At 44.5% G+C, this 18,532-nt stretch overlaps 1 protein-coding gene across 3 annotated transcripts in view; it reads right to left on the bottom strand.

Moving 5' to 3' along the window:
* FYN (FYN proto-oncogene, Src family tyrosine kinase) overlaps nucleotides 1-18,532 on the bottom strand; it is a 225,425-nt gene that overhangs the window by 35,597 nt on the left and 171,296 nt on the right. Inside the window, exons 5-8 of one of the 3 annotated variants that reach the window (XM_047762886.1) lie at nucleotides 10,510-10,608; nucleotides 7,195-7,298; nucleotides 6,082-6,231; nucleotides 1,927-2,082 (exon numbers count right to left, since the gene is read on the bottom strand). In XM_047762886.1, coding sequence (XP_047618842.1) covers nucleotides 1,927-2,082; nucleotides 6,082-6,231; nucleotides 7,195-7,298; nucleotides 10,510-10,608 — 509 coding nt within the window. Of the gene's footprint in view, nucleotides 1-1,926; nucleotides 2,083-2,441; nucleotides 2,607-6,081; nucleotides 6,232-7,194; nucleotides 7,299-10,509; nucleotides 10,609-18,532 lie in introns of all 3 variants that reach the window. The other 2 variants (XM_047762885.1, XM_047762887.1) reach the window with 2 other exon arrangements.

Genomic DNA, 18,532 nt, shown 5'->3' on the forward strand with positions numbered 1-18,532 from the left:
GGTGGGCCACTTAAAAGTATATAGTAACACACTGAGGATGTTTAGAAGTTACCTCTAGACTCAATTGTTAGCCATGGATGAGCTACTTGACTGAGTCCTTGAAAAGTTGAGCTGAGTGTGCTGATAAGCACTGGCAAGAAGTTCACTGTCTCCTTGCCAATACTTCAACCAGGAAAGGAAAATTCCTCAAGTTTACTGAGGGTCAGCCACAAGAACAATGACTTCGAAACAGCAGCTAAGAGGGAACAGAACTGTTTAAATTTCACATGTTTGAAAAAAAAGTCTAGAAGGTTTAGAGGCAGCCTGGTTTATGATCACCATCATTTACCTCATCTGTAAAACACAGGAATGAAACTGGATTAGCTTTAGTTTCTTTTTGCCCCCAAATTAAAAAAAAACCACTTCATTCTATGTGTATCCATTATGAGTCTAATGGCTTTGAATTAAAACTGTCTACAGGGAAACAGAAAAAATCTGCTAAGTGAAATTACGATGTTTTCTCTTTGGAAAAGAAGGCTGGTTTAACTTAACTTTTATATTTTCCTATAATGGGTTTTAGAACTAAAAAATTCTGTGAACTGGAGCAACTCTGTTACCTTGTTAAAAGCATGGTTCATATATCACAACATGCAACCTACGAAAACGTAAACTATCGAAGAATAAGGGGCTTAAAGAAGAGTTCGCTCCAATCTTATAATAATAAACTGACCACTAAATGTAAATGGGAAATGTGACAATTTGTACGGGGTCTGTGTGAGCAGTGTAGCGCCAATGAAATTCAAGTAGAGCGAGATTTTCCTTTCGAATAACAGCCTAGTTCCTTATGTGTTCCTTCCATCCTGACCCTGAACTACCCCAACATGATACTTTATGTTCAATGGGAAACAAAACCTTAATAACATGTGTAACGACTTAAAGATGGCAATCTTAAAGTTTGAAAATAAATGTTCATATAAAGTTTAATTTGTCCTAATTTTGTGAGTGACTGCATTAAAATCCTTAGGACCCACAACTTTAATTATAAATCGAGTGGATGACAGAGAGAAGGGCCATATAAACACATTCTACAATATGAGAGTTAAAGTCCAGAGAGAGACAGACACAAAAATGTGGACTCTGAAAACAATTTTAATGATAATACCCATTATAATAGCTCTTGCATACACACATATACATACATGTGTATGTCTGTGTCTCTCTCTCTATGCAGCACTTACTAGTCTAAGTGCTTTAACTATATTACATTTTCTAATGCAGACCACACCTAAACACCTATACCCACACAAATCAGCAGGTATCAACCTCTATTATTTTTAATTGGATCTAAGAAAGGAAGGAGGAGGATTCCATCAGCACCCAAATTACCTTACTGATGGATGTTTCGGGGTGTTAGCGAAGCAGTACAGGGCCAGTACAATTGGCAGTGTCAGTGATACAGCAACCAAACTGAGAGAAGTATGTGTGTCTACTGAGCACCTGCTGTATGCCAAGGGCTCTAACATACCGTCCCATGTAATCCTTACAACAATCCCATGAAGTAGGTCTTATTCCAGTTTTACAGATGAGGGCACTGAGGGTCAAAGAGATTTAATGAGCCCCTTGTTCACGGTTAATGAGCGAGGAAAGATTCAAACCCAGGCCATTGAGCAAAAAAGCTGGTGGTCTTTCCCTCCAGGAGCCCTGCTAGACAATCTTACCTTCTCGTGTCTTAGGAAGAGCAAACACCGGGGTGCTACTGTGCTGGTTGCCTGTTCCGTGTGTGCCTTCACTAAGCACACAAGGGTATACAGGTGGCTGGCCTGTGCCCACCTAGCTATCTGGGTTTATGTGTCTTGGTCCCAATGGCCGTATATGCGTTTTGGTTCAAAACCGTCCTTGTAACTGGCTTTGAGATGCAGCCTGAACAAAATGTGCCCTCTGCCTTACCAAGCCACACTTCAGCGAAACACCCCTGACCCAGCTTCTTCTCCAGAAACAGGGAATCACGTGCAACTTCCCAGGCATCTTTAGCCAATCCAGAAGTTTGTGGGGTATAACTCGATGCAATCACAGTTAAGTTAGAACACAAACCATCAGCTTTCTCTATAGGAAAGGGAATTAATAAAGAAAACACAGTCCTTATAATCCATAATCATGCATGCACTATGAGAGATGGAAGGTGACCGGCCCCTGAGGGCGACACTGAGTTCACTGCACAAACACCTGCAGTTCGCAATAAGGGCATTTGGTACCATTTACTGGTTTATGAATTGAGGTTCATACGCTAGTATCATTTGAGCCATCTGCCGATCTTGACCAGAATTCTGAAATCATGACAAAAAATTATTAGTGACGACCGTTTTCTTCCTGGCCATCAGGTCTTTATTGTCACCTTCCATCTCCGATGTTTGGGACTTCCCAAACGAGAGGGCTGGTAAGAGAGGAACTGAGTCTCAGCATACCCATCCATACTTCCCCAAACTGCCCATTGCCCAGTCTCTTGATCAACTGCAGGGATTCTCGAGGGATTTCCCAGACATCTTTGGTTTTGACAGACAGATCGGTAAGCCTTGGCATCCCTTTGTGACAGGGAACGACTAGGCGGCAGCAGAGACCTGCGGCTCTCTCTGATGGAGCGGGGACAGCGGCAGGAGAGGGAAAGAAAAGCAGAACACATCAAACAATGACACTTACAGGTGCACAAACCCAGCCAGCGCACAGTGTGACTCAAAACAGGGCTACATCAGCAGAGAACTACACACGTCTTGGAAGATTAGACACCACACACTGCAACGTGTTCGTTGGAGGTAGACTGGAAGGCATTTCAGAGTTGGAATTCCATACCTCCGGGTTTGATAGAGTCTATTCATACATACAGACACAGACTGTTTTCAGCCCAGGGTGCTAATAACACATCTTCTGAAACTGTGAAAATACCTCCACTGATTTCAATAAGCTCCTTTGGACTACAGAATATCAGCACAACTGTCTTTTCCCTCCACCTAATATCAAGGGTTTGTGGACTGTCTTTGCAATGAATGTACTTAAAATTGTAACTTCGGTACAGGATTCTTCCACAGAACGTTAGACTGTTATAAACTAGTAGGGCTGAAGATTGTACTGGGTGAGGAAAAAAAGAGGTCATATTTCTCTAGTGATTTCGTTGGCAATTTTAACTGACTCTATTCTACCAGTCAGATGCTCTTGCTTCTTTGATATTTTCCATTAAAAAAAATCTTTATAACAGTCTCCAATGTATAATTTAGGAGTCTGGTTTGAAAAGAGAAAGAATGGAAACTAAAATTTGCAGAAACTTGAGGATGTGAGAGAACTCTATTTCCTACAAAAAAGAGGAAGGAAAAAAGTCGTTATCACTTATAGGTTATTTGGAGGGTTTTTTTTTTTTTTCTTTCCCTTTTCTTCTCTCTCTCTAAAGAATAAGCCTTTGAGAATCTAGCAGTAGTGAGAGGAAATTGTCTAAATGGCAAGTTAAACATAAGTCAGGTGAGAAAGGTGACAATGGACAAGGAATCAGGGCAGTGACAAAAGCTGCAGAGCGCCTGGCTGGAGGTGGACAGAGCCCCACCAGCCACATCCCCCAGAGGCCTCTCAGATGCAGGCAAATAGCATGTGGTGCTGTTGCCTTTTCTCCAGGAACCAGCTGCAAGTTCCTTTTTATTCCTTCCTTTTTGATAGACTCAGGTTCTGAGATGTTTAGGCAGGAAATTATTTATGTGTCAATATTTCAAAGGCATTTTATTGTGTGAGGGAGAGAAAGAGGTAAGAAGGAAAGCCAATATAAAAACAAATCCGACTTGAGATGGATTTTTTTTTTGAGATTAAAAAATGTCTATTGCTCTTCATATTCCTTCTCTCTTTCCAGCTTTATGATGTTATTAAGGTGCCCTTTCCAACACAATATTTTCAAATGATCCAAACCCTGGGGATCCTGCTGATGTTTGGCTGTAATGAAATATATTTCGGCATTTGAAAAATCCTTACAACGTGTGGGCATTTTGAGTCTATCACTTAAGCTCAGGGAGAGATTCTGCTCCATTTTTGCCAAGAATTTCATGAGAATCCAACATAAAGGAAAGTTACCCACCGCCATAATCAACAAGTACTCCCAGTGCTGCTAATTTTTTCATGTGCTCCTTAGAGCCCAGGGTCGACAGACAGATCTTTCTTATGGCCATTTTCAAAAGACTGCTTTTTTTTGGTGCTAAAAAAATTCTACACACATATTTTTATTTTTTATTTATTTTTGTCTTTTTTCTTCTTAGGGCCGCACCTGCGGCATACGGAGGTTCCCAGGCTAGGGGTCGAATCAGAGCTATAGCTGCCAGCTTACGCCACAGCCACAGCAATGCCAGATCTGAGCTGCCTCTGCGACCTACACCACAGCTCATGGCAATGCCAGATCCTTAACCCATGGAGAGAGGCCAGGGATCGAAGCCACAACCTCGTGGTTCCTAGTTGGATTTGTTTCCGCTGCATCACGATGGGACTCCCAGGCATATTTTTAAATAAATGAGTGCAGAGCAATAGTTGAGGTGTATTATCCTGGGGTCTTACCATTGTTCTGAAGGATGATATAAAATGTACATATAGTCGCACAAAAAATTAGTGGGCTGAATGGGATATAGCTCTTTATTTGCATCTGCACAGCTATGTCCATTGGTGTGTATATATGACAGAGTGGGATACACTTGCTAATCTAGGAAAGAAAGCAATTGTTTTTTAATTTTTATTTTTTCTTTTTTGGCCGCTCTGTGGCTTATGGAGTTCCCGGGCCAGGGATCAGATCAGAGCCGCAGTTGTGACCTATATCACAGCTGTGACATCGCCAGATCCTTTAACCCACTGTGCCAGGCTGGCGATTGAACCCATGTCCTGGCACTGCAGCAACACTACCTATCCTGTGGTGCCACAGTGGGAACTTGAGAAAACCATCATTTTAACTACTGCACATACAATTACCTTCTTTAGTAAAATGTACAAATCACACAGCTAATAATTTTGTTTCTAGGAACGACAGACCAATGGTGACATCTTGGTGTTAGGACAGGGATTGATGTTCTGTTTATTATTTATTTATTTATTTATTTATTTTTTTGTTTGTTTGTTTTTTTTGCTATTTCTTTGGGCCGCTCCCGCGGCATATGGAGGTTCCCCGGCTAGGGGTCTAATCGGAGTTGTAGCCACCGGCCTACGCCAGAGCCACAGCAACGCGGGATCCGAGCCGCGTCTGCAACCTACACCACAGCTCACGGCAACGCCGGATCGTTAACCCACTGAGCAAGGCCAGGGATTGAACCCGCAACCTCATGGTTTCTAGTCGGATTCGTTAACCACTGCGCCACAACGGGAACTCCGGTGTTCTGTTTAAAAGTTTAAAGTAACTGTAAGAGCTGTACCAGATCTAAGGGCTGTGGGTCAAATATGTCTAAGCCTAGTTAGGAAACAGAAGTATTGATGGGGACGTAGAATATGGTAAGTGGATGGGTATGGTGTAGACCAGAAGCTATAGCTCTGATTCAACCCCTAGCCTGGGAACCTCCATATGCAGCAAGTTAGGCCCTAAAGAAAAAAGAAAAAATAAATAAATGGATGGCAAAATTTATCTAGTCATGAGAATGAAACGTATGTGTAGCTGTTCCTGCAACAGTGCTGAGTGTAGAGAGATGGTAGAAACACAGCACCCCCTGTGGGAGACCCCAGGTAAGTGTCCTCTTGGAGACCACGCCCTCTGCCTTGCAGGGTTTCTAAACTACACACTGCCAGGGAACAGGAAGAGATAACTTTCAGGGAGTTCAGGATGATGATGGAAAAAACAAAGAGCTTTTAGAATTTAACCTCTTGCTTTCTACGTGGGGAACTACAGCATTATAAGCTTTTGACAAACATATGGAACTAATAACAGCTCTGAAGGAAAAAAACTGATAGAACCCAGTTGGCCAAGACCCACCTTGAGGGGCTGGCAAAGCCAAGTATTTCCCGAGTGTGGCTTTGTCCATATTCGTTGTACCTCTTTCCCTGCTCTGTGCCCACCCACTCCCTCCAGCATCCAAGTGGCCAGTAGCGAGTTAGAATTCAGGTTACCTGAGTAATGCTGTACAAGCTGCTGAAGTGTTTCAAACTGGGCCCGGGTGGTGATATAATACCCACCGTTGTCAAGTTTGCGAATTTTATAATGTTTGACATGGTCTCCTTTCATATCATCCCAGTCACGGATGGAAAGTGAATAGGCACCTGGGGAATATGCAAAGCATTAGCAGCTTCAATCATTCTCAGTAGCGATGTGTTTTTCAGGTCTCATTTACTCGAGTATCCTGATGAATAACTATCAGGACACACACACACACACACACACACACACACTTCTACTTGATAACACAGGAAGAAAACACCTTTTTCTGCAAATGTCAGAAGATACTAGCAAGAAAATGATTCTAGCCTTGAGAATGAACACTCCCTGGATTTTTTTCCTATAATACCCTATTCAGTACACGTGTGCTGGTGAACAAGGTACAGACCCAACTCACCCCTGGGAAGGAGGGAAGGGCTGCTCAGGGCTGGGCTGTGGCCCTAGTCTGGTTACCCACAGAGCATCATGCAGGCAGGGGCAGTGCACACTGAAGAAATCTGAGAACCGTTTTTCTAGAACTGAGCTTCCACTTCTTGCTTCACAACACTGTTCCCAGGAGCTGGAGAACCAGTGCCTGGCAGATCAAGATAGAAGGCCACTGCTCCTTTCCCTGGGCCCCAGCTCCTCTTGTGGGCTCTAATGCATTGTTAGAAAAATGGGATGGCGGGCAGATGGAAGAAGAAAAGTCCTCAGTGGTGGAGAAAACAAAAGAAGTGCGGGAAAACAACCTGTGCGATGGGCACCCAAGGAACCAAGAGGGATTTTTCAGAAAATCCCCATCCTAAAGGACTTCTGAAGAGTCTATGATCTCAGAGTCCCTGGAGGAGAGAAGCGGCCCCAGCCCCCGTGTGGGGAGGAAGGTCTCGATTTTGAGCCTCTGCCATCCTTTTGGAACTGTCTGTAGTTCTGGAGCCTGGAGGAAAATCTGAAAATAGGACTTGGCTCACAAGGCGGGGGGATATATGTACCATTTAAAACTCCTGGTACATTAGAGATAAGCCTTTCATCCCCTCTGACTAATCCAGCGATTTGAATGACAAGCCAGCTTCTTCAGCTCGTTATCTTACCTTTGGTGGTTTCACTCTCACGGATAAGAAAGGTACCTCTTGGGTTTCCAAAGGACAAAAGCTGTCGCTCAGCATCTTTTCGGCCGAGTTTTCCAAAGTACCACCTTTCAATGAGATCAAGGGAAGGAAACATTTTATAATGAACATTTACAACAATGGAACAGCGTTGGTCCCTCTGCCCGGGAATCCTCATCTCCGATTCCATCCTCAGCCCCCCCCCCACCCCCCCGCCCCCTGTACATTTTTTCTTGGCCTCAACGAGTTCCTTTTCAATCTATGCCCAATTTCATCCCCAGTCCGTCTCTTTCACTCTTGAAAAACAATCAGATTTGAATTGCAGGTTATTTTTCTTGCCTCCAGAGATGACAGCAACCTGTGGATTTGTGTTAAAAGTGCCACCTGTGTGCACAAAAAGAGAAACCCAAGACCTTGTTTTGAAATGGCAACCAAGAGCGACCCTTCCCACGTGCCTCTACAAGACCCTGGATTTCTGAGCATAATTACAACCCCTGGGAAATAATAAAACACAGGCTGAGTGTATATAAAAATCATTAATCACGCATTTAAAAAGAAGTCGGTTAGAATGGATCAAAAACAAAGACATGGTGTTTTCAGCAACTTCCTAACTTCGGGAACTCTAGACTAGCCCTAACTTGAGGTGACTGCGGCCCCCATGCTCGTTTCCATCCTCTCTCTGTCCAGCAGCATGAGAATGTGGGCAGGCAGAAGGGAGCTGTTGAGCAGCTGGGCTGTGACCTGCCCCAGGTGTGCCTTGGCCCAGATGCCAGGGCCAGGTTCCCAGGCAGCCAACTGCATGTCCTCAAAAACAACTCGGTGCCGAGGACTTGATCATATTCTATCATGATGCTCTCCTGCCACTTTAGGAGACATCACCTCAGGTCACCCCCCAACCTTCCTCATCCATCTTTCATCTCCCCTGCGCTCTCCAGCCCTGACCACGGCCTGGCGACTGGTTAACGTTTCTGTGTAGGTGCTGAGTGAGCGAGCAGCAGGTGCTTCATGAGCCCTAGGGAAACCAAGCAGAGGTCCACTGGAATCTGCACGGATCTGTTTCTAGAATGTGTGATGGTGAGAGGATCCAGTTTCTAAAATGAAATTTCAACTCATTATATGTGCACTATTATGTGTCACTGTCAAATTCTTTTGTGAATGAAAGAGCTTCCCTGAGGATAAGAGAAGACATGTTTCGTGCCAGCTCCTTGGTGATTTTAAAGGCATGAGACTGCAGTAATCCTAACCTAGCATGAGGTGGTAATACAAAGAATTACACCAATTATTTGTGAGAAATGACTTTCTGGGTTTGTATCAATAACCCAATTAAAATGCAGTGTAAACATGAACCGTGGTGGAAAGAGGGCCCTAAGAACAATGGTGTGTACTGAAACAATTGCAATTTAAGATAACGGCAATTCATTGCTCATGTAAAACCACAGGTATTATTTTTTAAATGCTATTTTATTCTTTAAAAACTGAGTATTTAAAAAACCCCTGGCCATTCTAAATATAACTTAAAAACATGGAGACTAGGTTCCCGGTTAAGTCAGAGCAATGCTTTGTTTTGGTGGTACCTTTTACTCTGAAGGAAGACAAAGATGTTGGCAAACCTGCCTTAAAATAAGGACTCAATATGGATTCTTTTATTCCCTGATGATGAAACAATCCCTGGGAGGAAAAAAGAAGCTCAGAACCACTGAATATTTGAGGGTGGGAAACAAAACAGATCTTCTTAGAGGAAATGCAGGGGAGCTAAAGACAAGACAACGTTCCAGTTGGGGATCTGGCTGGGCTGTGGAGTCTAATCCTCCTCACAGGGGTCAGACAAACCCGGGGCAAGTGGGATACCAGAGCCAAAGGTTGGGTTCTGTGGCCGACTTTTCCTGACTTGTCTTCTGGTAAGTCAGGACTGCCTCCAACAAGCAGGACAGGCAGGTTCCCATGGTGTGGTGGGGGATCCCGGCCCTTAGCTGAGATGTCTGGGCGCTCACAGGAGCCGTACTGACAGCTCTCCACTTTGGAGGTGCCTATTCAGCACCCCGGGCAGGAGGAGCAACCACAGCTGTTCCTTCTAGAATCTGCCCAGCCTCCTGACCACCTTTCGAAACTGCTATCAGAAAAATCCTTGAGCCAACAAACCGCTGGTCACAATTTGCTGTGAAAGAAGCACCTGACACCCCATATCAGAGGAAAGGGCCAGTTGAAATGCCCCCCTCAGGACTGCCTGAGCTGTGGGACACCTGCAGGTGAGGGACCCCTACCCAGGGCCTGGACACCTGTCTTTTCAGCACCTTTTAACCTTTCCAATTCTGGGGAGGAGGAAACCTCAATTATTTCCACCTCCTTTTTCTCTCTCTCCCCCACCCTCCCTATTCCCTTCCCCCCCATATCTTCAACAGACTTCAGGCCTAGACCCTTGGGCTGGTGATAGTGCTCTAGCTAGAATTTCATCACCTTTTTAAAAAAATCTTTTTAGGGCCATACCCGAGGCATATGGAGGTTCCCAGGCTAGGGGTCCAATTGGAGCTATAGCTGCCAACTTACACCACAGCCATAGCAACATGGGATCTGAGCTGCATCTGTGACCTATACCACTGCTCATGGCAGTGCCAGATCTGCAACTCACTGAGCAAGGCCAGGGATCAAACCCACGTCCTCATGGATGAGTTGGGTTCATAACACGCTAAGTCACGACGGGAACTCCTCATTACCTTTTCATGGTTACTTTCTATCCATGGCAAGTAATATCGGGTTTTCTCATTTAAGGTATTAATACAAAGTTTCTTTACAAAATAAATGTTTTTCAAAAGTTAGCAAGCTTTAAAAAAACATATTAAGTTGGTGAGGGTACAAATACTATGTAGATGTGGCAGAGGGCCTGGGGGACGTGGCAGGACCACACTCTCTCACCCCTTAATCAACTCTACTGATTGACTTCTCCCTCTTGCATAACGTTTTTGTTTGTTCGTTTTTGCTCTTTAGGGCTGCACCTGAGGCATATGGAGGTTCTCAGACTAGGGGGTCAAATTGGAGCTGGAGCGCTGGCCTACGCCAGAGCCACAGCAATGCCATATCCGAGCCGCGTCTGCAGCCTACACCACAGCTCACGGCAACGCCGGCTCTTTAACCCACTGAGAGGGGCCAGGGATCGAACCTGTGTCCTCATGGATACTAGACAGATTCATTTCCACTGAGCCACGATGGGAGCTCCTCGATCTCACACAATGTTAACAGCATTTTACTGGGGCAACTTTCTTTTAAAAGCAAGCAGTTAAGTGAAAACGACCAAAGAAAACATACTCTTCTGCCTGGATGGAGTCAACTGGAGCCACGTAATTGCTGGGAATGTAACCTGTCTCTCCGGTTGTCAAGGAGCGGGCCTCCCACCAGTCTCCTTCCCTGCAGAGAGAAAAGAGAAAAGGAAGTGAATTCGTGGACCATTTCAATGTCCTGTGGTCACAGACTCCACATTGTGAGCGCATATGACCACCTTCTAGTTATTCTGCTATCTGGTTTTGCCAACTCTAACACAGTCCTCTGCGAGGGTCTTTTTTTCTTCTTCTTCTTTTTCTTTTTAGGGACGCCCCTGCAGCACATGGAGGTTCCCAGGCTAGAGGTGGAATCAGAGCTGTAGCTGCCGGTCTACACCACAGCTATAGCAACAGCAGAACCAAGCCGAATCTGCAACCTACACCACAGCTCACGGCAATGACGGATCCTTAACCTACTGAGGAGGGCCAGGGATCGAACCCACATCCTCGTGGATGCTAGTTGGGTTCGCTAACTGCTGAGCTATGAAGGGAACTCCACTTCAAGGGTCAAATGGGTACAATCTGAGTCAGCTGAGAGGGGAATCTAGCTTTGTCTCTCCTCTGTTGCCTTATTTAGAAATTAAAAATGTAGGACCCTGGTCATGAGGGGGGCTCTGGTGGGGGTATTTTTGCTTGGTAAGTGTCACCAACTTGGGCAAAGGGAAAGGGAACTGAGCCCCAGCCTACTGACGAAAAACAGTGACACTGAAAAAAATGCTAATTATGGGAGACGAAGGATGTTACCCAACCTTACTGCAGTAAACATTTCACAATATATACACACATCAACCCATCACATGGTACACCTTAAAACCTCTACAATGGGACATTGCCAATTATATATCAATAAAGCTGGGAAAAAAATAGAACATGCACCAATTCTGCTACCATTTCATTCCTCTGCCCTGCCCCGAGGCAACCAGCATCCAAGTGCTGGCTTTAATGTTATTCGGTCCATCATTAAATGATTCAAAAGATAAAGCAAAGAAAAGCGGGGGGGGGGGGGGGAAGGAGAGAGACAGAGACAGACAGACAGACTGTCTAAAGCTATAGATCATCTGAGAAAGGAAGCCTTTTAGGAGGCCTAATAAAGGATGGAGGTGCTCTGAGTACCTGCCTTGTTTGCTCTCAAGAAAATGGGTAGAAGAATAAAGCCTATGAGAGGCTGGGCCTCTCCTGGACATTTGCAGCCTGAGGTTACTTCATGGAGCACTGTCAGCCCTGCCCTGAATCCAGGGGTAGGACAGGAAGTGGGGGTGCAGCAGTGTGTGCAGGGATGGGTAGGGGAATGAGAGTGTTAGTCACACCGCCCCCTGGAGCCCAGTGTTCCAGCCACAGGATGGTCTCATCTGTGAGGCTCAACGGCACTGTGGGCAGAAGGATGTGAATGTGAAAGAGGGTGCTTGCAACACCACCCTCAGCATAAAACCAGTGACTAGATTAAATGCTCAGAGTTCACAGGCTTAGACTCCCCCAGCTGCACGTGACGGGGAGCAGGGTGCGGTGTGTGCCTCTCCCCATCAACAGGGCTTAGCCGACTTCCTGGGGTAGCTCTGACACTGACTGTGTCCACAAACCCTCCCCCAGCCCGAGGTCAGGAGCACGAGGGGCGGAGAGGATGCAACTGCCCCTGAGCAGACGGAGGCCTCTCAGATGTCTCATCACCAGAAGCCTTCTCTCCTTCCTTTTTTGGTCCTTGGTGGGAGCAAGTGAAATCCCAAGCTGCATTTTTTTTTTTTTTTAATCACTTTTTTTTTTTTTTTTGGCTGAGCTGTTAGTCTAAGCCCTCAGACAGGGGAAGAGAAATGCTGGCTTTCGGCCCTGGTCAAGATCTTCCCCAGACGGATGCAATTAGGTAGAGGATAACTAGCCTCTGTATCAAACACCAGCCTTATGCCAGGGGCCCAGCCTCTAAAGACTGGCTCTGAGGGAGGGAAGGATGCACAATGATCCCAGATAGGATTCCATACAGCGGCAGACAAACGGTGACAAGTGTACATGTGCAGCTGTGGGTGAGCGTTGGTGGCACGAATAACAGAATACCCTATAAGAAAACAGGGTGCTGGAGAGGTTTTATTTCTTGTTTTTGTTTTTTAAAACTATAGTTGACTTATGATGTTGTGCCAATTTCTGCTGTACAGCAAAGTGACTCAGGCAGATACAGATATCCTTTTTTAAACATTTTTTTAAAAATTGTTATTTCCTCAACACAATTTTTTTTCTACTGTACAGCATGGTGACCCAGTTACACATACTTGTACACATTCTATTTTCTCACATTATCATGCTCCATCATAAGTGACTAGACATAGGTCCCAGTGCTACACAGCAGGATCTCATTGCTAATCCATTAGTTTGCATCTATTAACCCCAAGCTCCCAATCCATCCCTTCCCCTCCCCCCTCGGCAACCACAGGTCTATTCTCCAAGTCCATGATTTCCTTTTCTGTGGAAAGATTCATTTGTGCCATATATTAGATTCCAGATATAAGTGACATCCTATGGTATTTGTCTTTCTCTTTCTGACTTACTTCACTCAGTATGACAGTCTCTAGTTCCATCCATGTTGCTACAAATATCCTTCTTTTTAAAATGTTCTTTTCTCTCATGGTCTAATCCAGGAGATTGGATATAGTTCCCTGTGTTATACAGTGGGACCTCATTGCTTATCCATTCTAAATGTAACAGTTTGTATCTACCAACCCCAAACACCCCATCCATACAATTCCATCCCCTCTCCCCTTGGCAACCACAAGTCTGTTTTTTATGTCAGTGAGTCTGTTTCTGTTTTGTAGACAGGTTCATTTGTGCCATATTTTAGATTCCACATGTAAGTGATATCATATGGTATTTGTCTTTCTGACTTACTTCACTTTGTGTGATAATCTCAGGTTGCATCTGCTGGCAAAGGTTTTAAACAAGGTATGTTTTAATTAGTTTCTCAGTCTTTTTCTAATCTATTAAATGAATTTAAACAGATAATCAAAAGAGGGAGATAATTTCTCCCAGAAAGTCCTTTATTAATAAGCTTAAATTTAGGTCATGTCCAGATTTTTATGATAAAATAATTCACACATACCAAAGACTGTATGTTGCATGTGAACACCTGAGGCCCAACCCCCCAACTGAAGACTAGATCATTACCGGGCTGTGGAACTGGCCCTGGGTCGCTCACCGATCTCATCCCTCTCCTTTCAGGTTCAAATCATGAAATTAAAAAATGTTAACATTTTAGCGGTTTCTGTTGGTTTCATTTCCATGTCCTCCAAAAGAAATACATGCACTTGTCAGTATACCATCTAAGAACATATGCGGAAGTTTTTTTTCTTTAAACATTGCATATGTTTAAGGAAATTGCTTTGCAGCCATTATCTTCATTTTAATACAGTAATGCTTACTGCTTGGAAATTCCACTAGATGGAGACATTTCATCATAAAGAATAACAATACCTATCATCTCCAGCCTTTCTCTTCCTTTCTTTCTCTCTTTCACACCCACAATACCCTCCCGCCCCTATACTCACACCTGGGTATTCTCCAAAACAGTGAAGAAATATTAAATGCTTGCAGTAGAGACTAATTTTTTTTTTTTTATTGCAAGATAACCTTCACTGAGTTAGTTCTAACTGATTTAAATGAAAAAAAAAAAAAAGATGGAAATGTCATCTGAGGCAGGAAGCCAACACATTTTGCTGCAGGTTGGGACAAGCCCAGCCTTATTCAGGTGATCTGGTATTAATCAAGCTATTTCCATTTCAAATCTATCTCATTTTGGTCTCAGCAGAGATGAGAATCCAACTACCAGATCATTTTAAAGTCATGTATTAGGAATTCATGATTTTCTCTTAAGTGACTCCATTAATCTCACAAGGGTTTTCAGTTACTCATGAGAGAAATAAAATCCTTCTTTCTTTTTCAAGGCCATCTAGGGTCACTTTCTCCATCAAAGGAGATATGAGGTGACAAGGACACAATGTATTATGTAGTAAAGCTCACATGTTGTGCCCAGATAGGCTGGAATAGACTTGAGACATTAAAAAAAAAAAAAAAAAGTCTTTGAGCAAATGAATAAATCCTCTTTTTAAGACCCTGGGAAGCTAATTCAAATGAATAGGTGATTTCTGCACAAACTATTCACCTTGATTTAGGAAAATAGGATCTTTACTATATTACTTTTCCTTGTTTGAGTTATTGTAGGTAATTGGTATTATTAAAGCTGCATTTTTCTTTTTTTCCCCTCTTTTTAGGGTGGCACCTGTGGCATATGGAAATTCTCAGGCTAGGGGTCGAATTAGAGCTGCAGCTGCTGGCCTATGCCACAGCCACACCATATCCTTCACCCACTGAGAAAGGTCAGGGATCAAACCGGAATCCTCACGAACACCATGCTGGGTTCTTAACTCACTGAGCCACAGTGGAAACACCTAAAGCTGCATTTCTTTAAAGAGTTCTTACAGTTCAGCTATTTCACTAATTCAGGGTTGATGAGATTTTTTTTTTTTTGTCTTTTTGCTATTTCTTTGGGCCGCTCCCTCGGCATATGGAGGTTCCCAGGCTAGGGGTCAAATCGGAGCTGTAGCCACCGGCCCACGCCAGAGCCACAGCAATGCAGGATCCGAGCCGCGTCTGCAACCTACACCACAGCTCACGGCAACGCCGGATCGTTAACCCACTGAGCAAGGGCAGGGACCAAACCCGCAACCTCATGGTTCCTAGTCGGATTCGTTAACCACTGCGCCACGACGGAAACTCCAGGGTTGATGATATTTTAACTCATCTTGCTTGGATTCAAATATACGATTTACGCACATATAGTTTGTGAATAGTTTCTTTAACTCTTATCTGGCCCTGGTTTAGAACAGCTTTTAAGTTTGCCTAAGAGCTTCCCCTGTTGTTCTAATTTAAAGACTTATCAAAATTAAAAGTCTCTTTCCAATCCCCAGCATTGCTCAGAGGGCTCATGGTCCCAGGAGCTGGGAGCCCAGAGCCCTGATGGAGCCAGGAAGTGGCATTTGCCAACAGAAGTCAGCCTTGATCTATGGAGCTATGGAGCATTATCATTATAAATGCTGAATTCTTTCTAACTTTGGTCACTGCTCATCTTACTCTCAGAGAGCATATCCATAACAATCTGAGAAATGCTTTGATGGGCTCTAAACCAGATTTCTTCTTATCATGATGAAAAGAACTTAAAGGAGTTGCTAGCCTAGGCAATGAGCAGTACTCCACTCTGTGTAAAGTGTTTACTGTATTTTAGAGCTGCTGTTTCTAGGTGGTACATCCCTGGCCGTGAAATGAGAAAATAGGGAATAAAACAGATGAAGGTACCTATTCAAAAATGGGTCAAGTTCAAGGATGTGCAAATACCCTGTACTAAGCACCTACACTAGGTCAGCGAAGGAGGCCCACTCCCCTTGGTGAGGAGAGTGCTGGGCACAGGCGCACACGCGGATCACGTGTCATGCTGCCAAGCAAAACACAAAGGCTGGTCCTTGAGTTCTGCCTCTAGACTGGGAAAGGAGTGGGAGGACACACACTGGGAGATGTGGCAGCTGCCCCAGGGAGATCACAGCCCTGTCCCTCCCTCTCTTTCAAGCGATGAGAGCCAGGGCCCCAGAGAGGCTGGGGGAGGGGGAGGGAGACGCCTGCCATCTGGTTCTATCCTCTCGCTTTGTTTTTCCTGCCTCATTTTCTCTTCCCTGTTATTACCCTTGACTTCAGGATACTGTGTTTGTTACAAAAAGCTTATTCCCCTGCACCCCTCCCCAATAACCTTGGAAAAGGGTATTTAAATGGCATGTAAGATGAGAAATTCCACTGGCAAGAGAGAAGAATATTAGAGGGGGGAAAAAAAACCCCTTTGTAATATTTTCTTCTAAGAGAACAGGGTCAGAAGTTCAAAAGCCTTCTGTAAACATTACAGGTCAGGCATGCAAATCACATAATATAGATTGAGATAGATCAGCTCTTCCTTGAGTGTTTCTCCACAGCTGCAACTGAAAGCCATTCAAGATCCTATCCACATTAACGGAGGAAGAAATCTCAAGTTTGATTTGGGCAAGGACTGGCTCTCCAAGTGCCCTACAACCGATGTGGGGATCCACCTGCCCTGTGGGGAAAACCTAAGAAGAACTGTGTACGGGAATGCCTACTATTCTTTAATTCTCACCTTTTAGAAATTACAGATTGATTGAAAGTTCTAACCATCCTTGGCATTTAGGAAATATTGCATAAAATGGGGAGAGGTAGGGAGGGTTATTTCAGATTTCAAAGTTAGTAGACTGATAAGAAGCATTCATCTGAGCATCAGATTAACAGTAAGGAATCATCAATCAGAAGAGATCAAATCCCCCCCCCCCCATCCCTTCAAGCAACACAAATGGCTCAGCCCCTCTAGCAGGGGCCTTTCCCACACTGACCCTGACGCTGCCCTTGGGATGGATGCCGGCCCAATGCACCGGGGCAGATCCCTAACCTGAGCCTCTGGCTCCTCATCTGTCAAACAATGACTGAGACACGTCTCAGACAGTCGTTGTGAAGAATAAACGAGAACATTTGTAACTTAGCACATGGCTGGCACATAAGGAGCCTTCAATAAAGGGCAACTGTTTACTATTTTTAAAAAATGCCTGTGGCTACAGAAGGAGGGCTTGGGGGCGGGGGCAGGTAATTTTTTTTCATCTGGGTATGTGTTGCACAGGAATGTTTGGTTTGTGAGGATTCTGCAAATAGTACACACTTTAATGAAATTGCAGTAAAATAAGTATAATGTAAAATGCACGACTTGAACCATTTTCAAGCTGAGTGGCATTATTCTTATTCAAGTATCACCACGTACATTTTTGATCCGTGTACTTGACCACATGTCTTTAAAGTAAAAAGTTAAAAAAAAAAAACCTACCCACTCTCCTGCTAATGATGACAATAAAGATTTCAAAAATAACCCTGTAACTATGGAAATGGTGCCTTCTGATGTCTGGAAGTCACTGGCCTCTTATGGGAAGGGGGTAGGCCGTTCTTGCCTCTGATAGGTGGTCCTGAGAATCAGGGGCGTCCCAGAGAAGGGGTGGGTTTTCCCAAGAGGCAGTTGTCAGGGCCTGAGGAAGTTCCCTGTTCCAAGGACCACTCTTTTTCCGAGGTGGGTGGGCTGCCTCTTGCCTGCCCTCACGCGTGCTCTCAGGGAAACTGAGAAAGCCAGGTTTCCCGCCCTTCAGAAATCCAATTTGCTCAGAGAGCAGAGGGCAGAGTAGCCAGCACCCAGGTGGTGTCCTTCCCCAGCCACTGGGGGGCGCTCAGGAGGAAAATGTGAGGTGTGGGGAGAGGGTCTGTCTTGCAGACAAGGGACACCTCCATTTTCTTCAAGCCTGGGTTTTTCTGGAGGGCCCCCGACCCCGTGCACTCATAGTGGTGTGCACAGCTGGTAGGTGTCTTCACCTAACAGACAGTATTTAAAAACCATGGGGAAATCTGACCCATATTTACTCTCCCTAAAGGAAGTATTAAATGCAGGATTTGGAAAGTGAGTGATTCTCAGCCTGGACACTCCCCCACTGCCTGCTGCACTGACGATGCCTGCACTGTGGTCATTTTCAAGCGGGCAAAACTGCTTTTCCTTCTAACTTACAAAGATTTCGGTCACTTGCAAAATTTCATTATGGCAAAATGCCTCCACAGGCTTCACTGACTTGGCAGTTTTGAAAAAGGAACTTGGTGCCAGCCTTCCGTGAAGTTAGGCCAACAGGTGAACTTAGAAGAAAAGCTACAGGCACAGAGAGGGTGCTGTGGCTAGGCAAGCCTGTGGCAATCACCTGAAACTGTAGCTTTGTAGAGGGTGATGCAGGTGCTTTCACAACCTTTAAACCAAAACCAAAACCATCCACTCTGCTTCCATGACAGCTTCCAAAAAGCTGCCCGGATGCACAGCACCGTAAAGTATAGCACTAGTTCATCAACTTTTCTTCCCTCAAGTTAAACTGCTAGAATTAATGAATTAAGTGTTCAATTCGTCAGTT

This window comes from Phacochoerus africanus, chromosome 2 (assembly GCF_016906955.1).
Source record: "Phacochoerus africanus isolate WHEZ1 chromosome 2, ROS_Pafr_v1, whole genome shotgun sequence".
NCBI classification, from domain to species: Eukaryota; Metazoa; Chordata; class Mammalia; order Artiodactyla; family Suidae; genus Phacochoerus; species Phacochoerus africanus.